At 35.2% G+C, this 27866-nt stretch overlaps 2 protein-coding genes across 10 annotated transcripts in view; one reads left to right on the top strand and one right to left on the bottom strand.

Moving 5' to 3' along the window:
- Window positions 1–27866, bottom strand: part of Kirrel1 (kirre like nephrin family adhesion molecule 1) — a 1148154-nt gene that overhangs the window by 621784 nt on the left and 498504 nt on the right. The window lies entirely within an intron of this gene.
- Lrba (LPS responsive beige-like anchor protein) overlaps window positions 1–27866 on the top strand; it is a 552647-nt gene that overhangs the window by 386490 nt on the left and 138291 nt on the right. For all 6 annotated transcript variants that reach the window (XM_051199359.1, XM_051199362.1, XM_051199361.1 and 3 more), the window contains 2 exons: window positions 1524–1639; window positions 6298–6410. In XM_051199359.1, the coding sequence (XP_051055316.1) occupies window positions 1524–1639; window positions 6298–6410 (229 nt within the window). The remainder of the gene's footprint in view (window positions 1–1523; window positions 1640–6297; window positions 6411–27866) is intronic.

Consider the following 27866-nt stretch of genomic DNA (forward strand, 5'->3'; position numbering starts at 1 on the left):
AGAATGAAAGACAGCATCACCACAGCAAAAGCAGGCCATGTTAGTGAGTGGTCGTAAGCACAGAAGGATTCTCAAGAGTGGACACTGAAACCAGGAGATGCATTTCATGCCCACTATTAAAAAAAAAATGTATGTAAAGTAGTGGGTGTTGGGGATGTATAGATCTATTCATGTAGTGCTTATTGGAATATTTAACAATCCCACTACTTTGGGAAAGAGTTTTATAGTTTGATAAAAAAAAAAAAAGTCTAAGAGGAAGTTAATATACAGTTTAGTAATTCAACCTCTAAATCTCTCCAAGGGAAATAAAAAAATATGCTCATTCAGTGACATGTGTGTGAACCTTCATAGTAGCAACCATCACAATTACATAATACTGAAGCAATTTGAATGTGCATTAATTATATAAAATATATTTTCTGTATTCATTCAACAGAATACTATTAAGCAATTAAAAATATTACTGATCATACAATTAGTTGTTGAGTCTCAAAAACCTTATTCTTGTGAGAAGAAGCCTGATGCAAACTGCAATGCAATATGTGATTACAGGAAATACTCAGAAAAACAGGTTTACAGGAATAGAAAATAGACTGGCCTCTGAGACTTTGATACCATGGTGTTATAATTACTCACCCCTCATTTCTCACTACCTATCTGTTGGCCAATTGTGTCTTAAGTATTTACATTTCTCTAATTTGGTATTCAAAGGAACTATATTAAAAAATAATCTCAATAGTTTCTTCTTGTAAACAAAGGTTTCTCTCCTACCCAGTCCTACAGCTGTTTAGTCCCAAATAAACACAGCAAGGCTAATGTTAATTATAAACTATTTGGCATAATGCTTAGGCTTATTACTAACAAACTCTTACAACTTTCTAATTCTTATCTATGTTTAGCCATGTAGCTTGGTACCTTTTCTCAGTAAGGCATTCTCATCTTGCTTCCTCTGTGTCTGGCTGGCCTTCCTCTTCCCAGAATTCTCCTGGTCTGGTTGTCCCACCTATTCTTCCTGCCTGTCTACTGGCCAATCAGCATTTTATTAAACCAAGAGCATTATCCCACATCATCATCTATTTTCATTCCTCCCAACAAATTGCTTAGACTTGCCTTTCACCTGTTACAGAATCTGGACAAAGATAATATTTAAAATTGTAGTGTACAAGTTTTATCTTTAAGAGATAACCTTTAAAATTGACAGACATGAATACTATTTTATGCACTTTGTGGATTCATTGATTATACTGTTTTAATCAACCTGTATAGAACCCAAGTATTACAATGACATTATAATGACAGCTTACCTGAACAAGCAAAATATATATAATAGACTTTTTGCTAGTCCGAATCATTTGGTATCTATTAATTATAAATTGAAACATTGCAAATATTCATTGGTCTGACATGGATACTAATTTTCATAACTATAAGTTTCATTAAAAAAAATTGAATGAGTGTAGATAATTCATGATTTGGTATTACAGTTAATATTAAGTTCTTTTATCTCAATTCTTTCTTTGCAGGCGTATTTCATTAGCCACTCCTCGTCAACTATTTAAAGCTTCAAATATGACTCAGCGGTGGCAGCACAGAGAGATTTCAAACTTTGAGTACTTGATGTTTCTCAACACAATAGCAGGTAAATTAAGTGCATGTAATATTGAAAATCACCCATTGGAACTGTTTCTTTGAAGAATAACAAATAGAAATGTATCTGTACTTTGCATCTAGAATAAGCAAAAAGGGAGTCTACTTGTGTGACATTTGTGTTTCATTTCAATAAACTGACAAGGTATATGTTTGAGACACAAAAGATATACAAAAATAAAAAGGTATTTTTATACTCTCAGAGAAACTATTTACCAGTATAAGTACAAGTTGAGTATCCCATATTTCAAATGCTTAAGATAGGGATGATTTCAGGGCCCAGATTTCTTAGATTTTAGAATGTGTGTATGGGCTATGAGGTAAGTATCCTTAATTCAAACCAAAAATGCTCTGAAAACTGAAACTTGATAACTGAATTTAAAAAGGCAAAGAGGAGTGGAGATTCTATTTATCCAGTAGTTTAGAATAAGAAAGAAAATAGTTTTCATCAGTTATGTAAAGATGTTATTTTGACAAAGGAGGTGATTGGGAGATTAAAAGTTAGGCTATGTATTCTAAAAGCATAAGCAAGTATACAAATATACAGTGTTTGAAGTATACACAAAGTATAGTGTTTGGAGAAAAGTCTGGTAGAGTTTATGTTCTCAAGTATGTATGTGTACATAATATATATATTAGTCATAAAGATACAAGAAAATGAACTTTATTGTAGAGATACTGAGATAGATTATCTTCAGTCTAAGTTGACAGGCAGTTCATTAGGAAGGTTTGGAAAGGTTTTGAGAATATGTGATATTAGAGCTGTAAAAAGATTAACTTGAAGGTTTTGGTTAAGTTGGCAAAACTGTGGTAGAGAGACAGAAGGCAAAATTAGGGAGTAATTACCTGTAAATATAGTGAGGGTCTGCAATGGACAGATGACAATAGCCTTTGCGAGGCTATGTTACTATAGGAATTCACAAGAAACAGCTGTTTGGCATACAGCTGACTAGAAGTAGTAGATAAATGAGAGATGGTCAGAATAAACTAGCTGGCTTCTGACACTCATTGTTGGGAGATTGATGCCATTAACAAAAATCTGAGGATGGATGATGATCTTGCTGTCCTGGTGAGACATCCATGTGAAATGTCTGAAAAAGCTTTTGACAGAAGCCAGAGAATTTTACAATCTGAAACAGGACTTGGGCTTTTGTTGGCAGAGAGGAAACTGCTGAGTGAGAGAAATCAGCAGGTCATGTGGTAAGGAAGCAGTGAGGTCAGTGTGTGGAGTTGTGTGAGAAGAAAGAAAATAAGGAGAGAACAGAAAAAGTGATTCTGGAGTTAACAGATAGAGGATGAGAAAAAGAGGTGAATGTCATGTCTAAAGAGCCCAAATGAAGAGTGAGGGGAACATTCATTACCTGTGTCAAATGTTACTACAGAGTAAGGAAGAATTAAGAACGAGTGGAGGAGCTGAGTGGTGTTGGTGCACACAATTATTCCCAGCATTCAGTGGGCAAAGGCAGATCTCTGAGTTAGAGGCCAGCCTGGTCTAAAGAGCAAGTGGGGAGGGTGGGGAGGTTAGAAAAAGAAAAAAGATGAGTATGAGTATAAGAAACCCATCTTAGCCTTGGAGCTTCCTGTTACTTGATGGGGACTCATTTTCAAAGCAAGCATAAAAGATTTATTGTATTGATGGAGTCAGGTGTGAACTTTAAATGTAGAGTAGTTTTCTAAACTGTGATAGAGGAAAATGGGCTAAGGCAACAAGGAGAAACCATGGGAAATGAAAAGAGCAACTTTTATTCCAGTTATGATTGATGAAAAGGAATTCAAGGACTCAGGGGAAGGAATTACTGTCAGTAAAGAAGACCCTGCTTGAGAAGTGGAGAAAACAGAGTAATATAAAAAATGAGAAGTTATAGTGCTCACTTTTAAAATTTCATTGGTTACAGGGAAGCCATCTTGTAGTTAGTTAAGGACAAAGCTTGAATAAAGTGTGAAGAATTATGTTGACTTCAGTGGTAATCATACAACTATTAATTAAAAGAATTTTTAAGGACTATGGGATAGGAAGATTACTTCACACATTTAGTTACATTTTTTGTGCAACTCTTAATGATGTGGTCTCTTCTCTCACATGGCTTCTGTTCTCCTACAATGTCTTTTAAATAAATCCTCTGCATAGACTTATTTAAAAGTAGAATTATTTCAAATGTACACTAGCATGTGAATTAGGTATCATATTAATATTTCTTTTACAGTTACATATGCTACATGTAGATTCATGTGCTATAATAACACATTTCACAGTCAGTATTTAGTAGCTATGTACTCAGTTTAATATAATTAAAAATCTAATCCCTGAGCAGTACATGCTTTGTCTTTGTATACAGTAAGGTTTTAATTATTAAAGCAGATAGGACAGTTTGAATGATTTATTATTTACTAATATCTAAATTATATGGAAAAGAAAGTGGGAGTTAAAAGATAAAATTATTTCTAATATATTAGGTCATTTTCCTGAGAAAAATAAAAATTAAGAACATAAAAGTAATGGCATAATAACTTTTGAATTAAAATTGTTTCTACTGTTAAACTGTTGTGAGATGAGGTTGGGCAAGGTACAGCAGTTAAGAATTAGTAATGTACTGCATCCTGAGACTATGTTGATGTCTGTGATCCATGCTGTAGCCAGAGCTGTGTTGATATTCAGGGTCCTTGCTGCCACTGGGGAACACGTTGAGGTCCATCTTCCATGGTACAGCCAGAGGCCATGTGGATGTCTGTGGCCCATGCTGCCACCAGAGACCATATTGACATCAGTGATCCATTCTGGGTCCATGTTGGTGTTCCGTGGTCCATGCTATGACTGGAGGCCATGATGAGGTCCACGGTCCATGATGGTGCCAGACACTGTGAGAATGTCCACTGTCTGTGCAGCCCTGATCCATTCTGTTATTGTCTGTAAAGGGCAAGGAAGCTTCTGTTATAGTGGTATTGATGAACCCAGACTCATAATTGAGAATGAGAGACATTGAAGACTTCAGTAGCAACATCCCTAACCCCCTGCAAAAGAAATAATCTAAACAGGAAACTGTTGAAGAGAGTCCTTAAAAATTGTGGTAAAGATGTTTAAAGTGTACCTCTTCACAGTTGATGGCTTCTGGCAATGCAATGGGAAAGGACTCAGTTGTTTTTAAGAGGCAGGCCACTGGGAGTTTGACTACACTCCAATAAGTATATGGATAACAAATATTTTACCTGGTATATTTTGGGGGTGATCACAAGGGTGGGAGGGTTGACCTGAGGAGAAATGGAAGTGAGTATGATCAGGGTGCATTGTATAAAATTCCCAAATAATCAATAAAAATATGTTGGGGAAAAAAAAGAAACTTCTGTGTTGGTTGCACCCATGTCAGATGTCTCAGAACCACCTGTAACTCCATTTCCAGATGATATGATGCCTTCCTCTGGCCTCCAAGTGCACCTGCACATACATAAGTACACTTAAAAGTTTCTGTAAACTTTTGGGGTCATTAGATTGTTCTAATAAGCCAGAAGCCCAAGAAGAGTGAGGGAAAACCCAGTTCACTACATCAGGTCATTTAAAAAGGCTTTATACTAATAGTTTATATAAAGAATTACTTTAATATTCAGCTGTGTGTGATGTGATATCAGCATATGCTTGAAAGAGAAAACAACTAAATAACTATATGAAAGGAATTCAAGGAGTATTAATAGTCTCTTCTCCCTTGTATTTCAGCTATAAAATCTTTTCACAATGAGTTTCATCAGAAATAGACTATAGCTTGATAAATGGGAGATCTGGGATTCACATGCCTGCCTCTTAACAGCGGAAGCAATTACCTAATGCTCTCTCTGCTGTTTTACTAAGATGGTGACACCAAGAAAACTGCCATGTAATGTACAAAGGCCACCTTATCTATAGAACACATATTTTTAATAATTCTCAGTATGTTACTAGTCATTGTTTCATTAGTTTAAAAGGAAGTGTGGAAGACCATTTGGGGTGGGGCAGCACAAGGCTAATAATGCTGTGTATTATTTTCAGAGCATTAGTTGGGAAGGAGCTACAGGATCTCAGGGTTGCTTACTTGTAAGCACTCTCATGTTACATCGCCAGTGAGCACCCACATGAACTGTCACTCATCTTGCTTGATGGGTTTAGTTGAAATTGGTGATTAGTTGGTTAGTTGATTAACTGGTAGCACAGAAAATGATTGTGGTTTGTACTTTTCTGCCAGAAAAAGTTCTTTTTTAGTCTTAATAAAGAATATTTTGTGGCTGAGAGTAAGTATATCCCACATAAGATGCTCAGTGCCTGAGATTAAATTGCCAGCTTTCCTCATACCCTAGAAAGGCCATCTTATTTGGAATTGGCTTTCCAATAACAAAGTCAAGTGTACTTTGACAGAACATAAACTCTAGGACCTTATACCAAAATTTGAATGTTTTCAGCATTACTAGGGGGAAGCTCTTAAACTTTGAGCCACAGTGTTCTCATAAAAAAATATGTGTGATAGATACTAGTGATACCAGCTTCACAGTGTGATTGCAAAGCCAAATGAGGTAATACAGAAAGCATTAAGAACAATGCCTTGCACCAAAATTATTAGTTTTTCTTGTTATTTTGATAATCTTAAATGTTTTACACTAAATTAAAAGTGATATTTTCTTCCTTACCAGGACGGAGTTACAATGACTTAAATCAATATCCTGTGTTTCCCTGGGTCATCACTAATTATGAATCAGAAGAATTAGATCTTACCTTGCCAAGCAACTTTAGAGATTTATCCAAGGTAATATTTTTAGTAATTATGTGAAATATATCTTATATATAAACATAAGTTAGATTAATTTTCATGTTTTTAAAAAATCTTAAAATGTCATTTTCCTTTAATATTTTTGTTTTACCTTTTAAATAAATTTTGTTATTTAACTTAAAATTTAAAAATAGTATGTATAATAAGTTAGATGACAAGTTAAAAATTATTGTACTTCTCATTTTTCGATAAGCATTCAAGGAAACATGGTTGTCCATGTTTCCTTTTGGTTTTGTTTTTTTGTTTGTTATTATTATTTTGTTTTTGGTTTTTTGAAACAAGGTTTCTTTGTATTTAATGAAGCAAATAAGGAGTCATGAACAGAGCTGTCTACCAAAACAAGAGACTTCTTGCTTCTGGTTGCCAAGCTTGTGTGTTTCTTCTTGTCTTCTGTTAATTCCTTAACCACAAGCATGTGAATTCTCCCTTTATACTTTAATTTTTTTAGGCTGGCCTGGAAATCACTATGTAAATCAGACAGATATCAAATTTAAGTTAGGCTCTTACTCTGTCTAGAATACTGGGATCATAACCAAATCTGGGGGGATCCTCTTTAAATCTGATGTTAACTTACACAGTTCCTGTTCTGAACCCTTCTTTGTTTATCCCTGGATATAGGAAGTCTTCCAGAAATCAGAGCTTAACTTCTCAGCCATATTTAACCTCTTTATTTTCTTGTGGCTAGCCCTCATCTTGAAGTCCTTTTCTCAGTCCCTTCCCTAAGGATTTCCTCCATTCTCTCACAGTACTTCCATATCTCCCATTGTGCATTTTCTTGTTTTAAGTGTGTTCCTTGATGCAGAATTCTGGCTCATCACTATCTTCCTCCCCAGTACATGTAGCTCAATAATTGTGTGATAACTTTTCAGTGTGTCAGATTTTTTGCTCTTGGCACTGCCTTTCTTCACAACAGAAAGGCTAGATCAACTTGTTTTCCACTCTAAGGTAGGGAATCTGGTTTCTGCAGAAATGGTTCCATAGAGAAAGTTCACGCACCCATCCGGTTTCCTTCACAGTGTCATAAAAAGATGTTCTGTATTCTGTATTTATTCATCCTAGGCATGCTGAATGTTGGGAATGTTGGAGAGTCATTCCTAGTCTATCCAAAGATACTGACAGCAATGTAGCAGTTGACATTTTCCTCCTGGTGAACAATAGCATTTGGAGTATGGCCTTTGTTCTATGTAGCAATTTTTCTCTGCTTTTGTGCCCGTCTTTGTTCAAATCTAGTCTTCACATACCACATATTTGCCTCTTGTATGTCTGTTCTTCTTTTCCCCTTATTCTAGAAATATAAATTCCTACGGACTCCATGCATTTTATAATTTGATATAATCTAAGCATTTTTCTTGGCCTCAGAATATAGCCTGGTGGTAGAGTGCTTGCCTTACATGTTTGAACCCAGTAGCACAAAACCAGTGAAATTTTCCTTTTTTTTTTTTTTCTCTATTATAAAAAATATTACAAAATCTACTAAGACAGCAAGGCCTACTTATAGATGCAGTGCTTATTATCACTGTGTATATAGAAGTGTGTTATCCAGTAAGTGAAGACTGTATTGGTTTGATCTGTGTGATGAACCATTTGGCAGGCCACTAAAACAGAGCCACTCCATAACCCTCTAGCTTTTGCTTTTATATTGGCTGTCTGCTTTTGTTTTGAATATTCACTGAAGTCTATGGCCATACCATCCTGAACCTGCCCGATCTCATCTGAATATTCACTGAAATAAGATCAGAGAATTTTCTAGCACAATTCTTTATATAAGTAAGGTTGTTTCTATGCCCCACTGGATGATCAGCTATTCTGATTTTCAAATTTTTGTTACATTAAAATACAGTTGAGGACAACCAAACCAAACCAGAAAGTTACTTTCATTAGTCACCAACCAGATATGATCATAGCCACAAAAACATGGACATATACATAACATAAGCAAAGACCATAAGAAATATCTTGTGTTGTCAGGGAATGTGATCCAGTAAGTAAAATGCTTGCTGTGCAAACATGAGGACCTGAGTCTGGGTCTTAAACACCCATGTAAAAAGCTAGATGTGGTAGCATGCATTGTAACCACTGTGCTGGGGTATAGAGACTAGCAGATTGTCAGGGCTTGCTGGCCAGCTACTCTAACCAAATTGTGGCCCCAAAGCTCAGTGAGATACCCTAATAAAAAAAGATGAGGTGGAAAATCAATTGAGGAAGTCTTTCTGATGTCAGTCTCTGGCCCCTAAATAGTCAAGTACATTTGCATATGTGCGTGCACATGCACACACAGAGAGAGAGAGAGAGAGAGAGAGAGAGAGAGAGAGAGAGCAAACCAAACGAAAGTATTTTGTGTGTGATTTAGTGCCTTTATTGTTTTTAACTTCTTATAATGGTACCCATTTCTATGTCTTGAGATACCTAGGAGAAGATTTTACTCTTGGTCAAGAAAGGAATACATATTTTTAAAAAATGCTTTCAGAAAGAACTTCAAGTGCACCAAGATCAGTAGTGAAATGTGTTGTCATATGGAGGAAGTGGGGAATATTAAGATCCAACCACATATCATAAAACTGTCCCCTCTCCTATAAAGCAGCATTTGTTCAGACACTTCAAATGTCATTCAGGTCCATGAGAATGGAATTCTACCAGTGCTAACTGTTTTCATTAAATATTAATGAAAGTAGGGAGTTTGGAACTAACTACATTATTTTAAATGAAATAATCAAGTACATTACATATTTAGAAAGTATACTTTATATATATAAATAGTGTTCATTTACTTAATAAAACTGCCTTGTTCCTTGGAGTAGAAAGATCTAAAAATCTATGCAATACATGTCTAAAATTTTACTTATACATATATTTGTAAGAATACATCTTGTATTTAAATGAGTTCTATGTATACAAATGATGATTATGTTAGAATTATATTAAAATTTGTCCCAAAGCAGACATTACTATTTGTTTAAATAAGCTTCTGAAATCTGAGAAAACATAGTGTGCAAAGTGTAATTTAGAGCATAAACAGATGTTATCCTATTTCTAAGTAGATAATGTAGCCTGACTGGCTTTAAAATGTATCAAATTATTTATGTCCATTTAATTTCCCCAAAGCTGGTTTTCAGAGGAGTTTTAGTGCTTTGGCACAGAGCTACAGTCTTATTTTATAATCTTTCCCATGTTGCACAGGGAATTTTCTTTCTGATGTTGAGTTAATATAATCAACACCCCTTCTTCTGAATTCCTTTTGTGATCAGTCTTTTAGCACAGAAAAAGTATGAATGGAACAATGTTTTCTTAGAAATGCAAAATTTTAAAAACATTTCCACTCTCTTCACAGTGATTATAGATTGATATTGTCAGTGTTGAAGAGGTCAAACCAACTTTAGTTTGAAAAGGTTGAAAATTACATGTTTTTATATTGTAAGAGTCATAATGTTTTAATTTATTATTTCAAAGCCAAAAAAAAGCAGAAGTCATTGATGGAACTCATTGCCCTTCGTCATATCTTTACTTCATATTCTTTACTGGTCTGAAATTGTGACAGATCTAACCATGCATAGAATGTGGAGTTATTTTAATCTCTATTTTATAAATATGCATTTATTTTATATTCTAAATGCCTCTTTAATACAGTTAAGAATTACTGTTTTCTTTTTGTCTTGTCTCTGCAACATGTTATAAGTAAGGCAGGCTTCCATTTACAAATGTCCTGTCATAAAAATAAACAATGACTAGGAGTTTCAGCAGTGGGGTTTTCTTTGTAGATTTTACTTCTGATTTCTGTTTTTCTGTTACACTTTGGAGACTATAAAGCAGTTTTCTAAGAAAGGAAAACAATCACGCTTTGAGGAAACTATTTTTCTTCTAATTGATTGGTTAAATGTTGGGATATCCAATAAGTGTTCTTGCTACAATCTGTATATCTGTTCCAAAAACTGTTCTTAGATCACATTTATTGGAAGTAAGAAAAGTAATAATGAAAATTCAGCTATTTTAGCTATACAATTCAAAAGGCAAAAAAGCAACCCATTGTTCTACTCTTAACTTGTATTTCTTGAGTGCTCATGATATGCCAGCCATTTGAGTATTTCACATTATTAACTACTTTAACCTTCATTCAAATCCTTAAATACAGGTAGCACAATTGCTGTCTTACAAAGGAGAAACTGGAGCTCTGTGAGGATAGGAAGGTGCCATCCATAGCTTGCTTGGCTATAACAGAACTCGTTTGAATACTATGTCAATATATTTATAACTGGAATCGTGTGTTTATAGCTGACTATTTTATTAAAAAGACTACCACATCAATAATATAAAAAAGAAAATAGTGTTTATCATGTATGGTTCTCTAGTTGTGTTGAGGTATGTGCATGTATATGCTGAGGTATGTTTATGTTTGATTTTTCTTTTTGGAGAACAACATAAGACCTTGGTGCTGTACAGCCACTTTTGTTCTTATCCCCTGTTGGCATTGACAGTTAATACAACTTCAGCATAGTAATGCTTGGGAAGGAAAGCTTTTTCTAAATAACCTTCTCTTTGTCCTAGTTTATGATTAAAACTAATAATAAAAGTTTAACATGGGCTTTTTGAGTGAAACGATTTTACAAAACAAAACACAAAACTCCTGTGTGTTTGATTAAAACTAGAGAATCCCTGATAACAACACTTACTTGATTTTTAATAATTATTGACTCTGTTGAGTGTCATTTTGCACCCGGAACTGTGTGGTTTATGAAACTATGAAAGAATAAAAAGCAAGCCATCTTACCAAAGAAATGAAAATTTGGAGAAAAAAAAAAAAAAAAACAAGAATTATCAAGAAACAAGAAAATATTTTTTATTAATTAGAATTCAGAGATTTAAACTGAAGGAAATACTAAGAGTTTGAGATAAGGAACAAAAAAACATAGTGTAAACACGTGGCATGCTGTTATACCCACTCAGAAAATGCAGAGGAGCAGCATGCTCTCCTGCATTTACCTTTCAATACACACAGCAAGGGAAGTAAACTCAGTCTTAAAGTTTGGCCTCAGCTCTATGAAATCACTTCAGTTTCACTGCTTTTATAACCTGTTACAATGCTGTACTCACTCTCTGCAATCTACAGCTTCCAATGCTTTTGTTTGGTTAAAAGTTTCTGACAAGGGAATTCTGAGAGCCCAAAGAAGACTGGTTGACAAAGCAGCACTAAATTTGTTTACTCACTGCTGAGTAGCTGCTGATTGTATTTGGTGGATTCTCATCCCCCTCTGCCATGGTAGATCAGTGTGTATATTTTTATATATGAGATATGTCTCTCTAACACGCACATTTTCTGTACAGTGAACATCTTGACCTGGAATTGACTACCGACATTTAACTGTTGTTGATCAGACAGCACTTCTTTATCTCTTTAAGTTTTAAGTGCTGTTTCTGACGAATGCCAGTGCTTTCAGTCTGCTCTGAAACAGATACACCAGGAATCAATATACCATCTAGATGTCACAGAGGGGAAAGAATGCTTTCGGGTGATGGGGAATCATGCTTAAACATTATGGGTACAACAACATTTGCATTGTCTTCTATTTATCAGGATTTACTGAAACCCAAGGAATTCAAGCTATAGAACAGAAGGTTTTATAATGGAAGAACAACAGATAATTGTTCTTAAATTATTTTAAAAGTATAATGCAGGAAAGTAAATGGATGATGAAATACATCAGGACATTTTACTCCTTGCATCCGACATGGGTGCTGGTGTCATTTTGATCTTAAAGATTATGCATACGCTGTTTCCCATGATGTTTGGGAATTGTGGTAGGCCATCATAAAATAGTGTCAGAACAGTTTAGAACATATTTGTAGGAATCTAAAGGAATCTCTAGGAGTGGCTTTTCACAGTAACATGAACATTCTGTCCTGTACTCCCCTCAGCAACCCTGTAAGATACATATAATTACTAATATTCACAGATTAGGAGACTAAGATTGAACGAGGTGAAGGAGTTCCCAAGATCACACATTTTCTTTATGCAGTAATCTCAGGTCTGTCTCTACAAGTGAACTGTAGAACTGCAGCATAGTCAGAAACTTTCTTTCCCAAGTCCAATTGCCTTTCCTCTTGTATTGGCAAAAAGAAACCAATTTAGTTCCTGGGTGGGGGGGGGGGAATACCAGAGGTTTCTGATAAAGGGAGAAAGCACTGGGTGCTGAATAGTGAAGGTGCCAGGCCCCTGGTACTGTCCTGCTGTCAAATTTGTTCAGCAATCTGTGCCAGTCCCACACAGTGAGACAAGGATTTATTGCTCTTTAGACATACTGGTGAATCAAGAGAAAAGGCTTTTAAAATCCTACCAACTTGGGTTTTCACTCAGGACCCCCTGGTTTTCCTTCCTGGGAACCCACTGGGACACACAGCTTGTGTTCCACATATGTCTGTGTTCTAGCACTCATTTTAAAAAGTGGGTTGCAGCCAAAGATGGTAAACATTTAAACACAGCCTCCAGTGTAAAAGGGAGACAGACTAAAGCAACCAGAAAGATGGAAAGAAACAGCCAGAAGCAAAGGCATTAGGAAGCAGAGGAACCTTAATAATAACATTTAATTATTTAAGTTAGCATTAATAGCAAATTTAATTAATAATGTCATTAATGTTGAATCATTTATTATTAAAATGATCATTGACTATATGAATTATTACTTGTTCGGTGTTGTATATTTAAACCATGGTTATGTGACTCCTCAGAACTTAATGCCAAGTTCATCTAAATACAAATATGGTTGTGTATCCAATTAAACTGTCTTGCTTTAATACTAGAAATTTCTTTCTGGTAAAGTTTTAAATTACTCTAACAGAGGTTAACCCAGCACTTAATTTAAGCAGTTTCTGATGACACTGTCTCTTAACAATTGTCAGAAAATGATAAACTGAAGTAACTGAAATGGATTTTGGCTAATATTACTGTCAGGGTGAGGGCTAACCCTGATGTACACCAGGAACACACTGTCAGTCATTTTTCTCAGAGTTAGATATCCCTTCCTGATCATGCTACACTGTTGGCGGGTAGAGTAACACTTCATGATAATTTACACATGAACTGTTTCATTTATACAGCATTAATGGCTTTATCCCACAGTGTTTTCTACTTTCCTAGTTTTTGGTTACAAACTCTGGTAGATTCAGAGTAAGGGACACAGTTGTTAATTTATGTAAAACTTGTTTTCCAAACAACTGAAAAATGTTTCAGATTTCTTTTTCTTTTCTTTCTTTCTTTCTTTTTTTTTTTTTTTTTTTAATAATATACTTATTTCAGGCTGGAATGTTTTATAGTATTATAAATATTAGACAGTAGGAACTTCTTAATTGACATACATTTGTAGTTTTTAAAATGTGCTCCTATCACCATCTCATCCTTGTATATTTCTATAATATATATTTATCATTTTTGTTTGTTTTGAGACAAGATCTCACTATGTAGCTCTGTCTGTCCTGGAACTCAATATGTAAACCATGCTGGCCTCAAACTTCAAGATCCATCTGCCTCTGCCTCCCAAGTGCTAGGATTAAAGGCGTGCCACCATGCCTGGCTGTATCCTATGATTTTTAAATGTGAATCACATGCAGTATGTCTCTTACTCTTCTAATTTTTATTGTTAAAATCCAATCATTTGAATAACAATTCTTTAATATTTACTAGGTTATTTTGCATTATTATGAGGACTGTGTTTAAGACAGTAGTGAATGAGATCATGTACTATTGAAAGACCTTTCAAACAGTATATATTTTGCATCATAACAATTATAGAATGATCAGAAAACCCATATTTTATACAATTTAACTTTTAGAAAAGTAACTTGAAAATGTTATTGTACTGTTTGGAATTTGAACCAAAAATAGGCTCCATAAGCATGCCATTACTTCAGGATAAAAATTACACTAAACAGTGGAGTAACAATTTCTTTTAAATGTAGGAAGAACCAAACATTGTGTGTTTTACTGGAAATAGATTCTGGTAAGCTATACTAGCTTAGTTACTCTAAAATTAGTTTAATGAGATCAGTGATTTGGGGAAGTTAAAAATGTACTGTGTTATCTTGCAGTAATGATTTTGAGTGCTAACTGTGTAAAATACAGATGGGGTAATTAAAACCCATTAATAGTGATCATAACTTCATAACTATTGAAATCAGAGTAAAATTGTCATACTTAATAATCCTTATGAATTTATAATAGTTGCTCTTCAAAAGAAATCCTAGAATTTGATCTTATGTCATGGTTTTTTAAGTTCCCCTAATATAGTCAATTAACTGTACAATTTATTTTATAGTAGTTAAAAATATAAAAATTTAAGTCACTTTATATCTTGTAATTCTCACATAAAATATTCAAGAGAAATATGAAAGAATAATAGGAAGTCATTCCTGTAGGTTTAAAGTGTTGTATAAACATAAAAAGAAGATAAAAGTAAGTCAGTGTTAAAAATAGATCATTTCATGAGTCTTGGTGATAGGAAGGAAGATAAAGATATGGCAGTTGCTCCAAGCCTGTAGGGTTTGGGTGGGAACTCTGGATTTTTTGCAGGAGGTCTGTGAATTCAAATGAATGTGTGTGGGGGGGGGGGGGTAGGGTGACACAGAGAGGCTTCTTTAAAATGTTGGAGGCTGCTCCTTTGAATTATCTGTGACCCATTGGTGTGACCCAGTGGTGATAATTGGCTTCTCTAGAAACAGATTGGATCCTGCAACATTATTCTCTTATATTGTGCTTGCTGGAGTTACTTATTTTTGGTCTAGAATATGTTAGAGGTATAAAATTAGGGGTTGAGGTTCTTATTCATATATAAGTCCAATTTATTGTAAAGACTGTAGTTTGACCTTCAAGATGGCTTGCTACTAAGTCATCTAACCTAATTAGATCCTGGGCCCCAAATGGTGGAAGGAGAGAGCTAAGTCTGCAAGATGTTTTCTGACTTCCACGTGTTCAACATAGCGTATAAGCACTGTGGTACACAAAGACATAAATGTATTTTTAAAAGACTCTGAAATGGTCCTGGTTGTTTTCTTGGAGTCGGCTACCCATGTATGTGTCTATGTGTCTTTCTCCCAGGTTCTGCTCTGTCCAATGTATGTCCTTTCCTCTTGTGAGTGCCATTCTGTATTGGTCACTTCAAGTTCTATAGTAAGTCATAAATTCAGGCTATGTGACTCTCACTATATTCTTTTTCAAAATTAACAACTCTGGGTTTTTGAGAATTAGCTTGTCAATTCCTAATTTTTAAAAAACTCTGCAATAGTTTTTTGTAGGGACTACATTGAGTCTTTAGGTCATTTTTTTTAATTGAAATTCTTTTTTAATTGAAATTCTTTTTTATTATTTATTTTATATAACCAAGTCCATTTAAATGAAAACAAACATTTATAGACAATATTTGGGAATTTGGGCGTTGTTCTTTCCAAACTACTTCCTGCTGGTAAGGGGCGCTGTCATGGGGGATTCGAAGAAGATTCAGAAATCCTGGCTGTAGTTTGTAAGGCTGCTTTGTCCAGCTGTTTTGAATGTAGGATCACCTGGTACTCTGTTTCAGGTGGTCTGCCTTGATCAAACCACATTAGTCTGGAAGGAATCCACATCTTTTCATTTTCTGTGGAAACAAAAATAGAAATCCTTTTCCCCAGTAACTTGTCCTTGAACTTAAATTTTGGAGTCAAAGCATTTTTTTTTTAATTTTTTATTTTACATGTTGATCCCAGTTTCCTCTCCCTCCCTTCCTCCCTCCTTCCCTCCCTTTTACCCTCTCTTCTAGGGCTTCTCTCCTGTCTCTAGATTAAGGCAGTATCCCTCCATGGGAGGATATGTTCACAAAGTCCTTTTGTGCACCAGGAATACATCCTGGCTCCACTGTCTGAGGTCCCTTAGACTGCTCAGTCCTTCTGGCTGAGACCCATATTCATTTTTTTTTTTTTTTTTTTTTTTTTTTTGGCAAAAAAAAAATGTATCAGCAATATTGAATTTTATAATCCTTCAATGTGTTAACTTTTTCATTTAATTAAATTTGTTACTGAAAAAAATCAATAATTTAGACTTCTTTAAATATTTTCAGGTATGTCCATTTTTATCTTATATATTTTCCATTAAATATGGATTGACGTGTCCCCCAAATGATACATTTAAAGGGCTTGAGAGAGATCTCAGAAATTAAGAGTACTGGTTGCTCTTCAGAGGACTCAAGTTCAAAATTTTTTAAAGATAACATTTAAGTCCTCAATTCTTAATCTGGTACCTATAAATAAGCTGTTTTGTGTAAATGCGGTCTTCACAGATGTAATAAAGTTAAGTTGCAGTCATTAGGGTGGACCCAAATGATGTTGGTGTCCTCATGAAAAGATGAGCTATGGTGACGGAACCCTGCCTTAGACTTATGCTGCCAAGGAGGACCCTGTACAAGAGGTTTCAGAGAGAAAGCATGTCCATGGCCCTGACAAGAGCATGGTTTCAGACTTCTCTGTTACTAGATAACGATAAGGTTCTACTGTTTGAAGCCACTCAGTTGTTATGCTTTGTTGCAGAAGTCCCAGAAAACTAACACACACACACACACACACACACACACACTTTAAATTTTGTTTTCCTAATAAACATATTCATGTATATTTTGTAACATCTTACCTTATACTTAATAGTAATTGTACTGCTTTTTATGATATTTATATGACAGTGTTATTTCAGTGACTCTTTACAATGTCTTCCTCCCATCTTTAAAACCCAATCTATGTCTTATATTTAACAATAGATTTTGTAGATAGTTTCTTATAGTATGTGGTTTTATATCCAGTCTTACAATCTCTGAATTTTAATTTCAGTAATATCATTTATACTTAATGTTAACTTTGATATATCTTGTTTTATTATTGTGTGTGTGTTTCTACACTCGTGTGTTCTTATGTGTGTGTGCATGTGGAGACGACCAGTGTTAGGTATCTTCTGTCATTCTCCATCTTATATTTTTGAGACAGTATCTTAGTGACTCCGGAGCTCATGGTTGGTCAGCATGCCTCTGGGAGCTTCCTGTCTCTGCCTCTCCAGAGGAGAGATTACAGGCTCATTCCTCTACACCCAGATACATGTGTAGGAAGGATTTGAACTCAGGTCATTATATATATGTGGCAGGCATTTTACCATCTGAGCCATTTCCCCATTCCTTCTCTGGTTGTTTTAAATCCTTTCGGGTTTTTATTTCACTCATCAGTTCTCTATGTCTTATCTCACTTTATCCGCCCTTTTCTAAGTTATTTGTACAATTCTATATTGTCTGGAACAGGATAAAATTACAAACTGAGATATGAATATCTTCTAGCTAGAAATGTATAAGTTGCTGCTTCTGTGAGCAGTTTGTGGGGAAATCAGTCTAGCCAATAAGTCCACTTGAGCTCTTGGCGTCTCTATATGACTTTGCTGGAAGCATTTCCCTCAGTTTTTTCTGTCCTTTCCTCCATTAGATTCTGTGAGCCTATACCATAGATGTATTTTCCTCTTATACTTTGTTTTTTCCCTACAAGTAAACCTACTAGTGCTAGCTTCTAAGTACCAGGCTAAGTGGTGAGAGCATCCATCAGCTCTGGTCCAGATGCAGTCTTAAGCATTCCAGTCTGTGTTCTGTATGTTCCCCAGGAGAGCCCTTTTCTTTCTTTCTTTCTTTCTTCCTTTCTTCCTTCCTTCCTTCCTTCCTTCCTTCCTTCCTTCCTTCCTTCCTTCCTTTCTCTCTCTCTCTCTCTTTTTGATATAAATTGTGTTGGCTAGTTACTAGTTTCTTATCGGCTAGCTCTGTCTTAAATATTAACCCATTTCTATTGATCTAAGTATTTCCATGTGGTCTCATCTTACTGGAGAGTGGGGCTGGTGTTCAGTTCTCTCCAGTCTCTACATGCTGACTCCTCCTTACTACTTCCTGGAATCCTCCTTGTCTTCTAATCCTGCCTATCTTGCTTTCCTATTGGCCAACAGTGCTTTACTCATTAACCAATAAGAGAAACATATGACAGAATGACAACTCCCATCATCTCTTTTCTGTAGGAGAATGGGGCTGGCATTCTGCTCTCCGTCCTCCATCTTGGAACTCCCAGATAGCCCTTTTCAGCTCTCAGGTCAACCCTACTGTGCTTTGCATCTGTGACAGGTCTTGTGCTGGGGGATGAGGACAGATTTTCCCATCTGTCTCCTGGGATAGATCTCTCTTTCACATTAGTTAAAATTTATGTCAAAGAGAGATTTTTGTCTTGGTTTGATTTGGGTTTTTGTTTGTTTGTTTGTTTGTTTGTTTTTGCATTCTTCAAAGTCAAGGCTTTTTGGTTTCATCCTCTTTCTGAAGCAGTGTATCTGCCTCCCACCTTCTTATAGTAGATTCTTTTTCTTTTCCTCTATTTAGGAGATAGAATTTGGTGTCTCCCCTGTCAGCTTAAGGGATGGTCTCATATATGAGAAAGGTTAGTGTTAGTGATGATGTTTGGTACCTAATCCCAGTAGCAGTCAGTCACATCCTGCGAGCCTGTGTAACACTGAGGACTTCTCTCTGATCTCCTGTCTATACATGCTCACACTCTGTTTCAGAAGCACACATGGATGCCCTTGTCTTGGGATCTAACAAATTTTCTAAATGGATAAATTCACTCAAACTAGGTATTTCAAGGGTATTTTATTTTGTGTTTGCTACTCTTCCTTTGTCAACATTATATTATGTACAACCTCTCAATTGAGAGTTTTGTCAGTTTGGGAGATTTGGTTCTTACCCCTCTCCCCCCTTCTCTACAGGGATCTTAAGAAAAATTAGCATTTTGTAGACTTTTTCTTAGTAGAATGGGAACAGCTTTCTTCCAACTTCTTTGTTTTCAATAAGGCCTCACTGTATACCCCATGTGCACCTGGCTTCTGCCCACCTCCCAGGTGCAGAGCAGTCTTACCTTGGTGCTTTCTAATTCTGAGGGGGTGGGGGTAGTTGTTTTCTATAACAATGAAACTCATGACTTTCTAGTGTGGCCTCTCATGAACATACTATGTTGCATAGGTAAATCCTATTGTTAGGCTTGAATCTCTGAAATGTCCATAGAGGATCAGGTTTTGAATACTTACCCCTAGCTAGTAGCTCTGTTTTGAGAGCCTGGCTGGTGGAAGTGAGTCACTAGGTTAGGTCTTCAAGGAGGATAGATGTCTCTGGTTCCTGTGGCTCTGCTCTCTGCCCCTGTGTGATGTCATCAACCTCCACCACATACATGCTCCTGTCCTCATGAACTGAGCTGCTCAGCAATGCCTTCCCCACCACAAAGGACTGTAACCTAAATGAGGCTTTCCTACCTTAAGTTCTGTCTCTCAAATGTTGTGGGCACATTTGATGGAAGACCAAATAATACCACATTAATATCTGACAGCTCCATTTTCTTGTGGCACACAGTGTCCCAGGGTGTTTTATTCACTGCTGGCCCCAGAATTAGAATAAGCCATTTCTTTAAGGAGCCTGGTTTCCTTTTAATAGGAAATATTCAATTCATCTTTTAAAAAAAACAAATTACTTTGGACTATTTTCACTCTTAGAAGTCTTAGCCTAGTCATTATTATTTTCATTCTCAAAATTCTTAACTTAATGTATCCTTTGACATCCACATATTTTTAAGTAACTTTTATCATGATCTAAAAAATGACAAGTTTGGAGTCATTTTAAAAGTTTCACCATTTGGAAGACTGATGTAGCTCTTAAGATGTTATATTCTATTTTATGTGGTTACAATTTAAATATTGATGTTAAGTAAAAATGTAAATACCCCATATTGAAATTCATGTCAGTATGTGAAAAACAGAAGTAAGTATAAGTAATCATTTTTAAGATTGCTTCTTTATGAGTTTGACTTTACAGTGGAATAATAGTACTTTAAGGTGTTTTGTTCTTCAACCAGAGCCCATTTTAGGCATGATGGATGGAATCTTTTGTTACCTCTTCTTTTTAACTTCTAACTTAATTACATTGTTTCTAGGTATGGTGAATTCACAGTTCTCTTTATAAAACAAAAAAAAACCAGTAAATGATATCTATGTCAATATCTTTAATACCCAAAAAAGGAAGATTAAATACAAATTTTAAGTATCAATAGTCATTTTAATGTATCACCTTCTACATGAAATTAAGATAAATTTTAGATAGTATTTGTGAATCTAATTGACATTTTTTTTTTACTCCTCTTACACTAGGATAAGTTATTTGTTTTGTTATGTAGGAAATTTCTGTGAGTATGTTTCATTCAATCTGCTAAGGGATGGAATAGACCCTAAGGTAGAAGAAGAGCGGGATTTTCCCCATTTCTCCTCTTTGTCATTGTCCTAAAGAACAACATGAGTAGGACCCTTGGGCTGGACCATTTTAGTAGCCAACTTCTATTTGATTTCAGGGCTTCAGCCAGGGTAATGTCTTCTGGACAATCTGGTTTGCCCATGCTTGCCAGGAATTGGCTTGTTCTGACAATGCTACTATTCTGATCATTTGCCTATCATGTCTCTCATTAATCAGTATCAGCCCTGTATGTGTTATTAACATTTACTAGTTTTGTGTGTGACTCAGTAGCTATCCATGAGCTGTGAGAATTATTAGGATCTCCTCTGTTGCAACTATTGAGTTATTAGTGATTATTTGACTAAACTGATAACTGGCTTTCAGGAGAGATGTAGTAATTGTTATTTATCTATTGTCCAATAATAGTTTGTCTCCTTGTTTGATATTTATAGTATTCTAATAATTTTAAAATGCTTTATAACTCAGGTTCTAAGATATATAATAGTGTTATTAATTCTTTGAAAATTTCATACATATAAAATTTTTATTATGTTCACCCCCACTCCTCCCTGGGCCATCCACATACCCCCAGTCTCTCCCAGTTTCATGTATCCTCACTTCTTTTAATGACCCAGAGTCTTATTTGTACTACAGATGTACAACCTAGGTGTGGGTCTATCCTCTGGAATGTGGTCAACCTACAAGGGTCCATACCCATAAAGAAAACTGACTCTCCCTTTCCCAACAGCCCTCAATGGTCCCATAGCTCCTTAGCTACTGCTACAACTCAGGTGCTTGTCTGTACATTGACATTTGTTGTTTTTTGTTTTGTTTTGTTTTGTTTTTTTTTGCTGATACTACTATAATCTTATTTCTTTTAATCTCAGGGTGGGCAGACGTATGGAGAACAGAGGACTACCTTGGTTATCAGTCCTCACTATTCACCCTGTTTTTTACAGGGTCTCTCTTGTTCATTGCTGTATATGCCAGACTAGTTGGCTATGAGCCTGTAAGACTCATAGCTGCATCTGTTTCCTGACTGTAGAGGTGTGCTGTGGTTGCAGGTGCATGAACTATGTGTCTCTCTTTACATGGGTCCTTGGATCCCAGCCTAGGTCATTAGGATTGCACAAAAATACTTTACCCACTAAGTCAACTCCTTAGCCCTAGATCTAAGTGTTATATTGATGTTTAACATTTTCTCCTAAAATATAATAGTTGGTCCAAATTAACAGCAACCTATTTTTATTAATCTTAAGCCATTTTTTCCTTGCCTAATTTTGTTATTTGGCAATATACTACATTATACAAGCTATTAAACTATTCAGAGCTATCAACCTTGTTTACCCTGTAGGTAAATTATTTTATTTTAATGGTCTTACATTGGTTCTGAAAATAAATAGTTATGTTTATTTGCAAATGAATATGTTTATCAACACTGGACCTCTTTTGTTTTTATTATTTTCATAGTTACTTTAAAACAGCCTTTATACATTATATCTAGATGTTCAGAGTTATTTCTTGGGCTGTTTTTGGCATTGAGCTCAGTACTATTGTTGTTTCATCCACATTGTGTTCATCAGTGTATGTGACTTTCTCAGGCTCAAATTAAAAACCCTTAGTAAGAGTAGTCCCACAATACCAGCTGAGCTGAATAATGCAATCTGTAATGAATATTTGAAATGATTTGACTTCATCATAGGCACCATAAGTAAACTGAAATACTTTATTTTTCCCAGGATATCTTTATTAAATTAAAAGGGGTGTTGGGTATATAATAGTATACCCAATGTAAAATGTGTTTTCAAGGGATTAAAAATATCCCTGCTACTTGAAAGCAAAAGTGCTTATTTGTTAACTCTAGAAGCCATAAAAGCATGCTGATGGAATTTTTTCCTTGACAGTGTTAAATAAAGTCTAGGGTGTATGAAGATAAGTGCCAAGCCATCCTCTCATATACAGCATGTGACAAAACACCCTTCAAGCCAAGATTGTGTGAAAATGATGACCAGGCTTGTTACATTTGTCATTTAGATACAAAAGATGCTAGAACTAAAATAAAACAGTTGTGCTTCCTGTGGTGAAGTGTGGCCTGAATAACAAAGACTCTTTGTTTATTTTCTTCCCTAGAGGAGTGGGGACCCCTGAAAGGCAGGTGGGATAAAACCAGAATAACCATATTTTTCTTTACAAAGCTTCACCAATACATAGACTACTGGCTCTCATTTGGAGAGCCAAAGTTAAAAAGGAGGGGTAAATAGGAGACATCAATAGCATTGCATACTTTGGATAAAAGCTGTTTTAAAGCATGTTTTCATTGTCTCCAAGACAAAAACATACATTTTTTCACTTGTGATACCTTCTGCTAAAGTGCTTCCCCAGACATAAGTGGCAAGAAACACCTCGAACAATAAATTTTGGAGTATTGTGTTGCCATGCACAAATACAATACATTTTCAAGTAGTGTGTCTTAATTTTTTTTTTTTCTTTTTGAATAAATGGGTCTCACTGCATAGACCTGACTGACCTGGAACTCACAGTGTAGACCAGGCTGTTGCAGAACCCACGTAAGTCTACATAGTCTCTGCTTCATTTTCCTACTGCCAGGATTAGAGGTGTATGCCACGATACCTGGCTTTTCTTTTTCTTCCTTTCTTTCTAAGTGTGTCTTAATTTAACCTAAAACTCCAGTGAATGGATTTTAATATCCTTCTGAATTCAGCATTGGTATTTACATTACCCCATGCAATATACACCATTCTAGGATTGTCTTACAGTTTGGCCTAAGTATCCTTTCTCTTTTTGCTGGCACTAAGCAGATGACCAGCTAGCTGGTATGTTTTACTTCTTCCAGACTCAACATTTTTCACACCAGCAAAGTGAAGGGTGCTTATAGACCTAGATGTTACAGAATTGTTTTTGAAGATAGTGGGCTTGTTTACTAAAGATTCTGAGAATCTTTGGTTATATCCAACAAATAGAAGCATTGTTGTTGTGTAGTATTTCCTGGAATAGTCCCAAACCAAATAATTACAAAAGTCACTGACTTTTTTTGATATAACGTTTCCTTTACTATTCTCTGAACTGCTAGCCTTCATCTGTTCATATATATTAATACCTTACCCTAAGTATTTTGACATTTATTCTCAACATCTTTGTCATGTAAAAACTGTGAGAAAACAGTGGGTTCACCAGTTTATCTGTCTTCACTTTGCAGCATCTCTAACAGTATGTGTAGGTACTCTCTACATTTAAGAGTGCATAAGCTCAGCTTGTATGCTGATTCCAGAGTTTCAGTCATGCTGTATGTACATGGCAGTGTGGGATGGTTTCCAGATCCTCATAATCATAAGCAGAGCTGCAGTGGTCCTCTTGCATTCCCTTCTGGAACCCTTTTCTACTTTGGTATCTTTCCATTGCTCTGTATACCACAAAATAGATCTTCCAAAAAGCATTCTTTTAACTCTTTCAGGATGTTTATTCCTGGGATGTGCTTAAGACCTCTTCTCCTCTCTTTAACTTTCTCCTCATAACACTTTTTCCTCTAGAAATCTTATACACTGTAAGGTGTTGAAAAGTCTGAGACTTTTGCATTTCAGAAGTTTGTTCATTCAAACAGATTTGCAATACAGGATTTCTGGAGTTTCTTGCCAATTCTGCATGACTGTCTTGGCCGTGGTAGCTACAGACATGGTCCAGGAGTTTGTGGAATGTCACTCCTGAGAGGCTGATATCAATTGCAGCAGTTCTATGTAACTGTCAGAAGGAAAGGAGGAATGATGGTGCCAGTGTATGACCTAACAGCAGCTGTACTCGTAGGGTTTCTTGTACAGCTCTTAGATAAACCTACTGAATAAAGATCATGTTTGAAAAGGAGTGTGCAGATACTAAAATTTAGAGAAATAATGTCCATCTGTTTCAGATGGATAAAAAGTTCTGGAAAGAGTTTTGAGTGTTGCATTTGAGTCCCTAAGATTGAAGCTGATTTTGAGCTAAAAACTTCCTTTTGAAGTAGGATGCCTAGCTCACATATTTCTTGTGTACATAAATAATCCGGTAATTCAGTCTAGAAACATTTTTTCACTAAGTAACATTTCAAAATCTGAAGAAAGAAAAAGCTAATTTTTACTGGTAGTTAAGTCAGTGAAATTTTAAGGGGGGGGGGGCTATGTAATCAAAACTTTTTTTGTTAATGTCATAAAAGATAGTTGTCACTTGCTTTCATATTTTCTATCCTTTCATATAAACTGTTTAGGTGCTTAGATCTTTGGAAAGTGAGTTTACCTTTGGAACTAATGCTGTAGTGAGGGTAGCTGCTAGCAGGGAGGCTAAAGTGATGCAGTGTTCCTTCTATTCTGCCTCTCTGGTAGGGTTTACAGGGTTCCATCATTGAGCCTCTTCTTAAATACCCCTTGTAATAACCTCAGAACAGTCATAATTAACAACTTTCTCAGTGCCAGGACGTGGTGGTGGTGGTGGTGGAGGAGGAGGGAGATAGTTTACATGGAATATTTTTGTTAATTAGCAAAAATACTTATCAAGAAAGTAGTAAAAATGTATTTTTATTCTAATAAGTTTACAAAGCTTATTTAAACACTCCCAATTTTATAAAACCTGTGTCTGCCTCGTTACCAGAAATGCCACCTTGCTGTTATGTATGAAATCGCTGATGTACTCTTCAGACTGGAGGGCTTGTCACTTCACCCTACCATTCTAGAGAAATGTATTTTCTTGACATTTTTAATTTGTTTTTTTTTTTCTACTTTATACAATTTTCTCTCTGTTCTTATATAGTAACTAATAAGTTATGGTACTCTAAATTTCAAATTACTGTATTTTTAATATCACATGCTGTTTTATTTTTATAGGGCTTAGTTTTTTATTTAATTCTGCTTGTTTATTTTGCATGACCTGATGATATTTGTATTTTCTGTGCAATGATCTTGAAATATGTACTTTTTTGCATCCCTTAATCAATATTTATTTTTATTATTACCAAGATATTATGGCCAGTTTTAAATGCCAGTATTTTTGGCTTCTTCCTTTAAAATTTTGCTGATTATAAATAAATACCTGGTCAAGTAGGTTAAATTGTACAGAAAATTCAATATGAGATGAGAGTGCTAGACATCTTCCTGAACTGCATTGCAGTAGTTGCCCTTAATATGCCGAATAAGTAAGAGGGCATCAGTGTTAACTTCTAGCTCCTCTGTGAAGATGAACAAACAGTTTGAAATGCTGATTTAAGCAGTGTTTTTAAAATGCTGTGATGCACTCTGGTGTCTGACTGACTCTTGCTTAGTTAAATGTTTTGTAGCATTATAACATAGTTGGATTCAGCTCATCTTTTAAAGCAGTTGTCAGAAAAATATGGGCCAGCATGGTAGAATGTATTAGCTCAATACATTGTCTCCATTTTATTATGAAGCTGCTGAGGAAGCCGTGATATACAGCACTGTCATTACAGATCTATTGTTAGGATGGTTCCACAGTCTTCTTTGCACTGCCATTAATTTATAGCAGTAAACAATATGTAGCCTTCCAACTGCAGCAAAGCAGAATCTTTTAATGAGGTGGATGTTATTACCACAATAAATCAGTGCTTTCCCGTAATGTATAATTCAATGTGTGTATTCCCACTGTAACTTCTCTGAGTAAGCTGATAGTGTATCATTGTCATTGCACAGCTCCACTGCTCCTTGTTTTTTTTAAACCTTCTTTTATTTGGTGACTTCTTTTTTTATATGCTTGCAAATAAATGTGGTATGTCTTGATAGCCGTCCTCCTATAACAGGCTTCAGAAACCAACTGTGACAATACCAGCCAGAATCGATATTGTGGGTTCTACCTACATGCCTCTCAGTAGGATGCCTTTTCTTTCAGATGCTAGTGAAATCAATCCTAATTGGTCTTAGCATTATATTCAAGAAATGTGATTCTATAACTATTGATTCACTGAGGTACTCATTTGGAGAGTAATAAAAATGGGAGCAGATAAAGTGTATAGTTAATACGCTGCTGCCCCATACAAAAGGCACATTGATTCTATTTTTAATTCATATAATTTGTCTTCTGGTGATTTTATTTCTTTTCTTCCTTTTATGTGGCTGTATCTTTAGGGATAACAACTAAAATACATTTAAAGGCCCTCCACATTGGTTCTGTAACAAAGAAAAAGATTCCTGGAATGAGTTTGATTTTTACCATATATTTAGTAAGTCAAATATAATTCTTTAGTACTGAAGCTAATAGTTTAGAAGAAGGCATTTTAAAATTAGTAATGTGACACTGACTTAAAATAGTAATCAAGTAAATGTTTTTGAAACTTAATTTGTAAAATTAATATTGACTTAATATAAAACAATGTTGGTTAGAACCAAGATATTGTTGAAGAAGAATGATACTGATTGTTAATAGTTTTGGAGGTTAAAAAAAAAAACTAACAATTTAAGAAATATAGTCAAAGTGATGACTTTAAAATGTTGCTTATAATCATAATATAAAAAATCGTTCAAGACCTGGTCTAAACATGGCTTCCCTTTTACTGTATGACTTCTGAATATATACATTTTCAATTAGTGTTAATTATTTCCTCATAAATAATCAGATATTTTGTTGATCTTGTAAATATGAATAACTTATAAAATTTCCTAAGCAATATAAAACAATTCTATGTCTTATTAGGGAAGTTATTTTTGAATTGGTATTTATATCTAGAGTAAATAAATAGTAGAGATTTTTCTACAGATTGGTGTTTCTGTAGACCAAACTGTAATTCAATGTGGTTGATCTTAGCATTCTGAGAGCTGTATCCCCTTCTGAGAGTTTCAAGGATACTCTGTCTTCCTTAAGAAAATGTCAGAATGTTGCTCATTATTTACACAATTCATATATTCCCTGAATAGCAATAGCCATTTAATGCCTGTGTCAAGCAATGTGCTTGATGCTTTATAGGCAATTGTTTTATTTAAACTCTTTTTACCTTAGTTCTAAAAGATTATTTTAAAAATAATAGTTAACATTCATTGTGTGTTGCCATGCATGGCTTGAAGGACTTATGTACTTACTTTATTTTCCAAAACAATCTTCTAACTGTGCATGAGTTTTCCAGTGAGTCCAGGGTCTTCGCTTTGCTTTACTGATTCTG

The sequence above is a fragment of the Phodopus roborovskii genome, unplaced genomic scaffold (assembly GCF_943737965.1).
Source record: "Phodopus roborovskii unplaced genomic scaffold, PHOROB, whole genome shotgun sequence".
Taxonomy (NCBI): domain Eukaryota; kingdom Metazoa; phylum Chordata; class Mammalia; order Rodentia; family Cricetidae; genus Phodopus; species Phodopus roborovskii.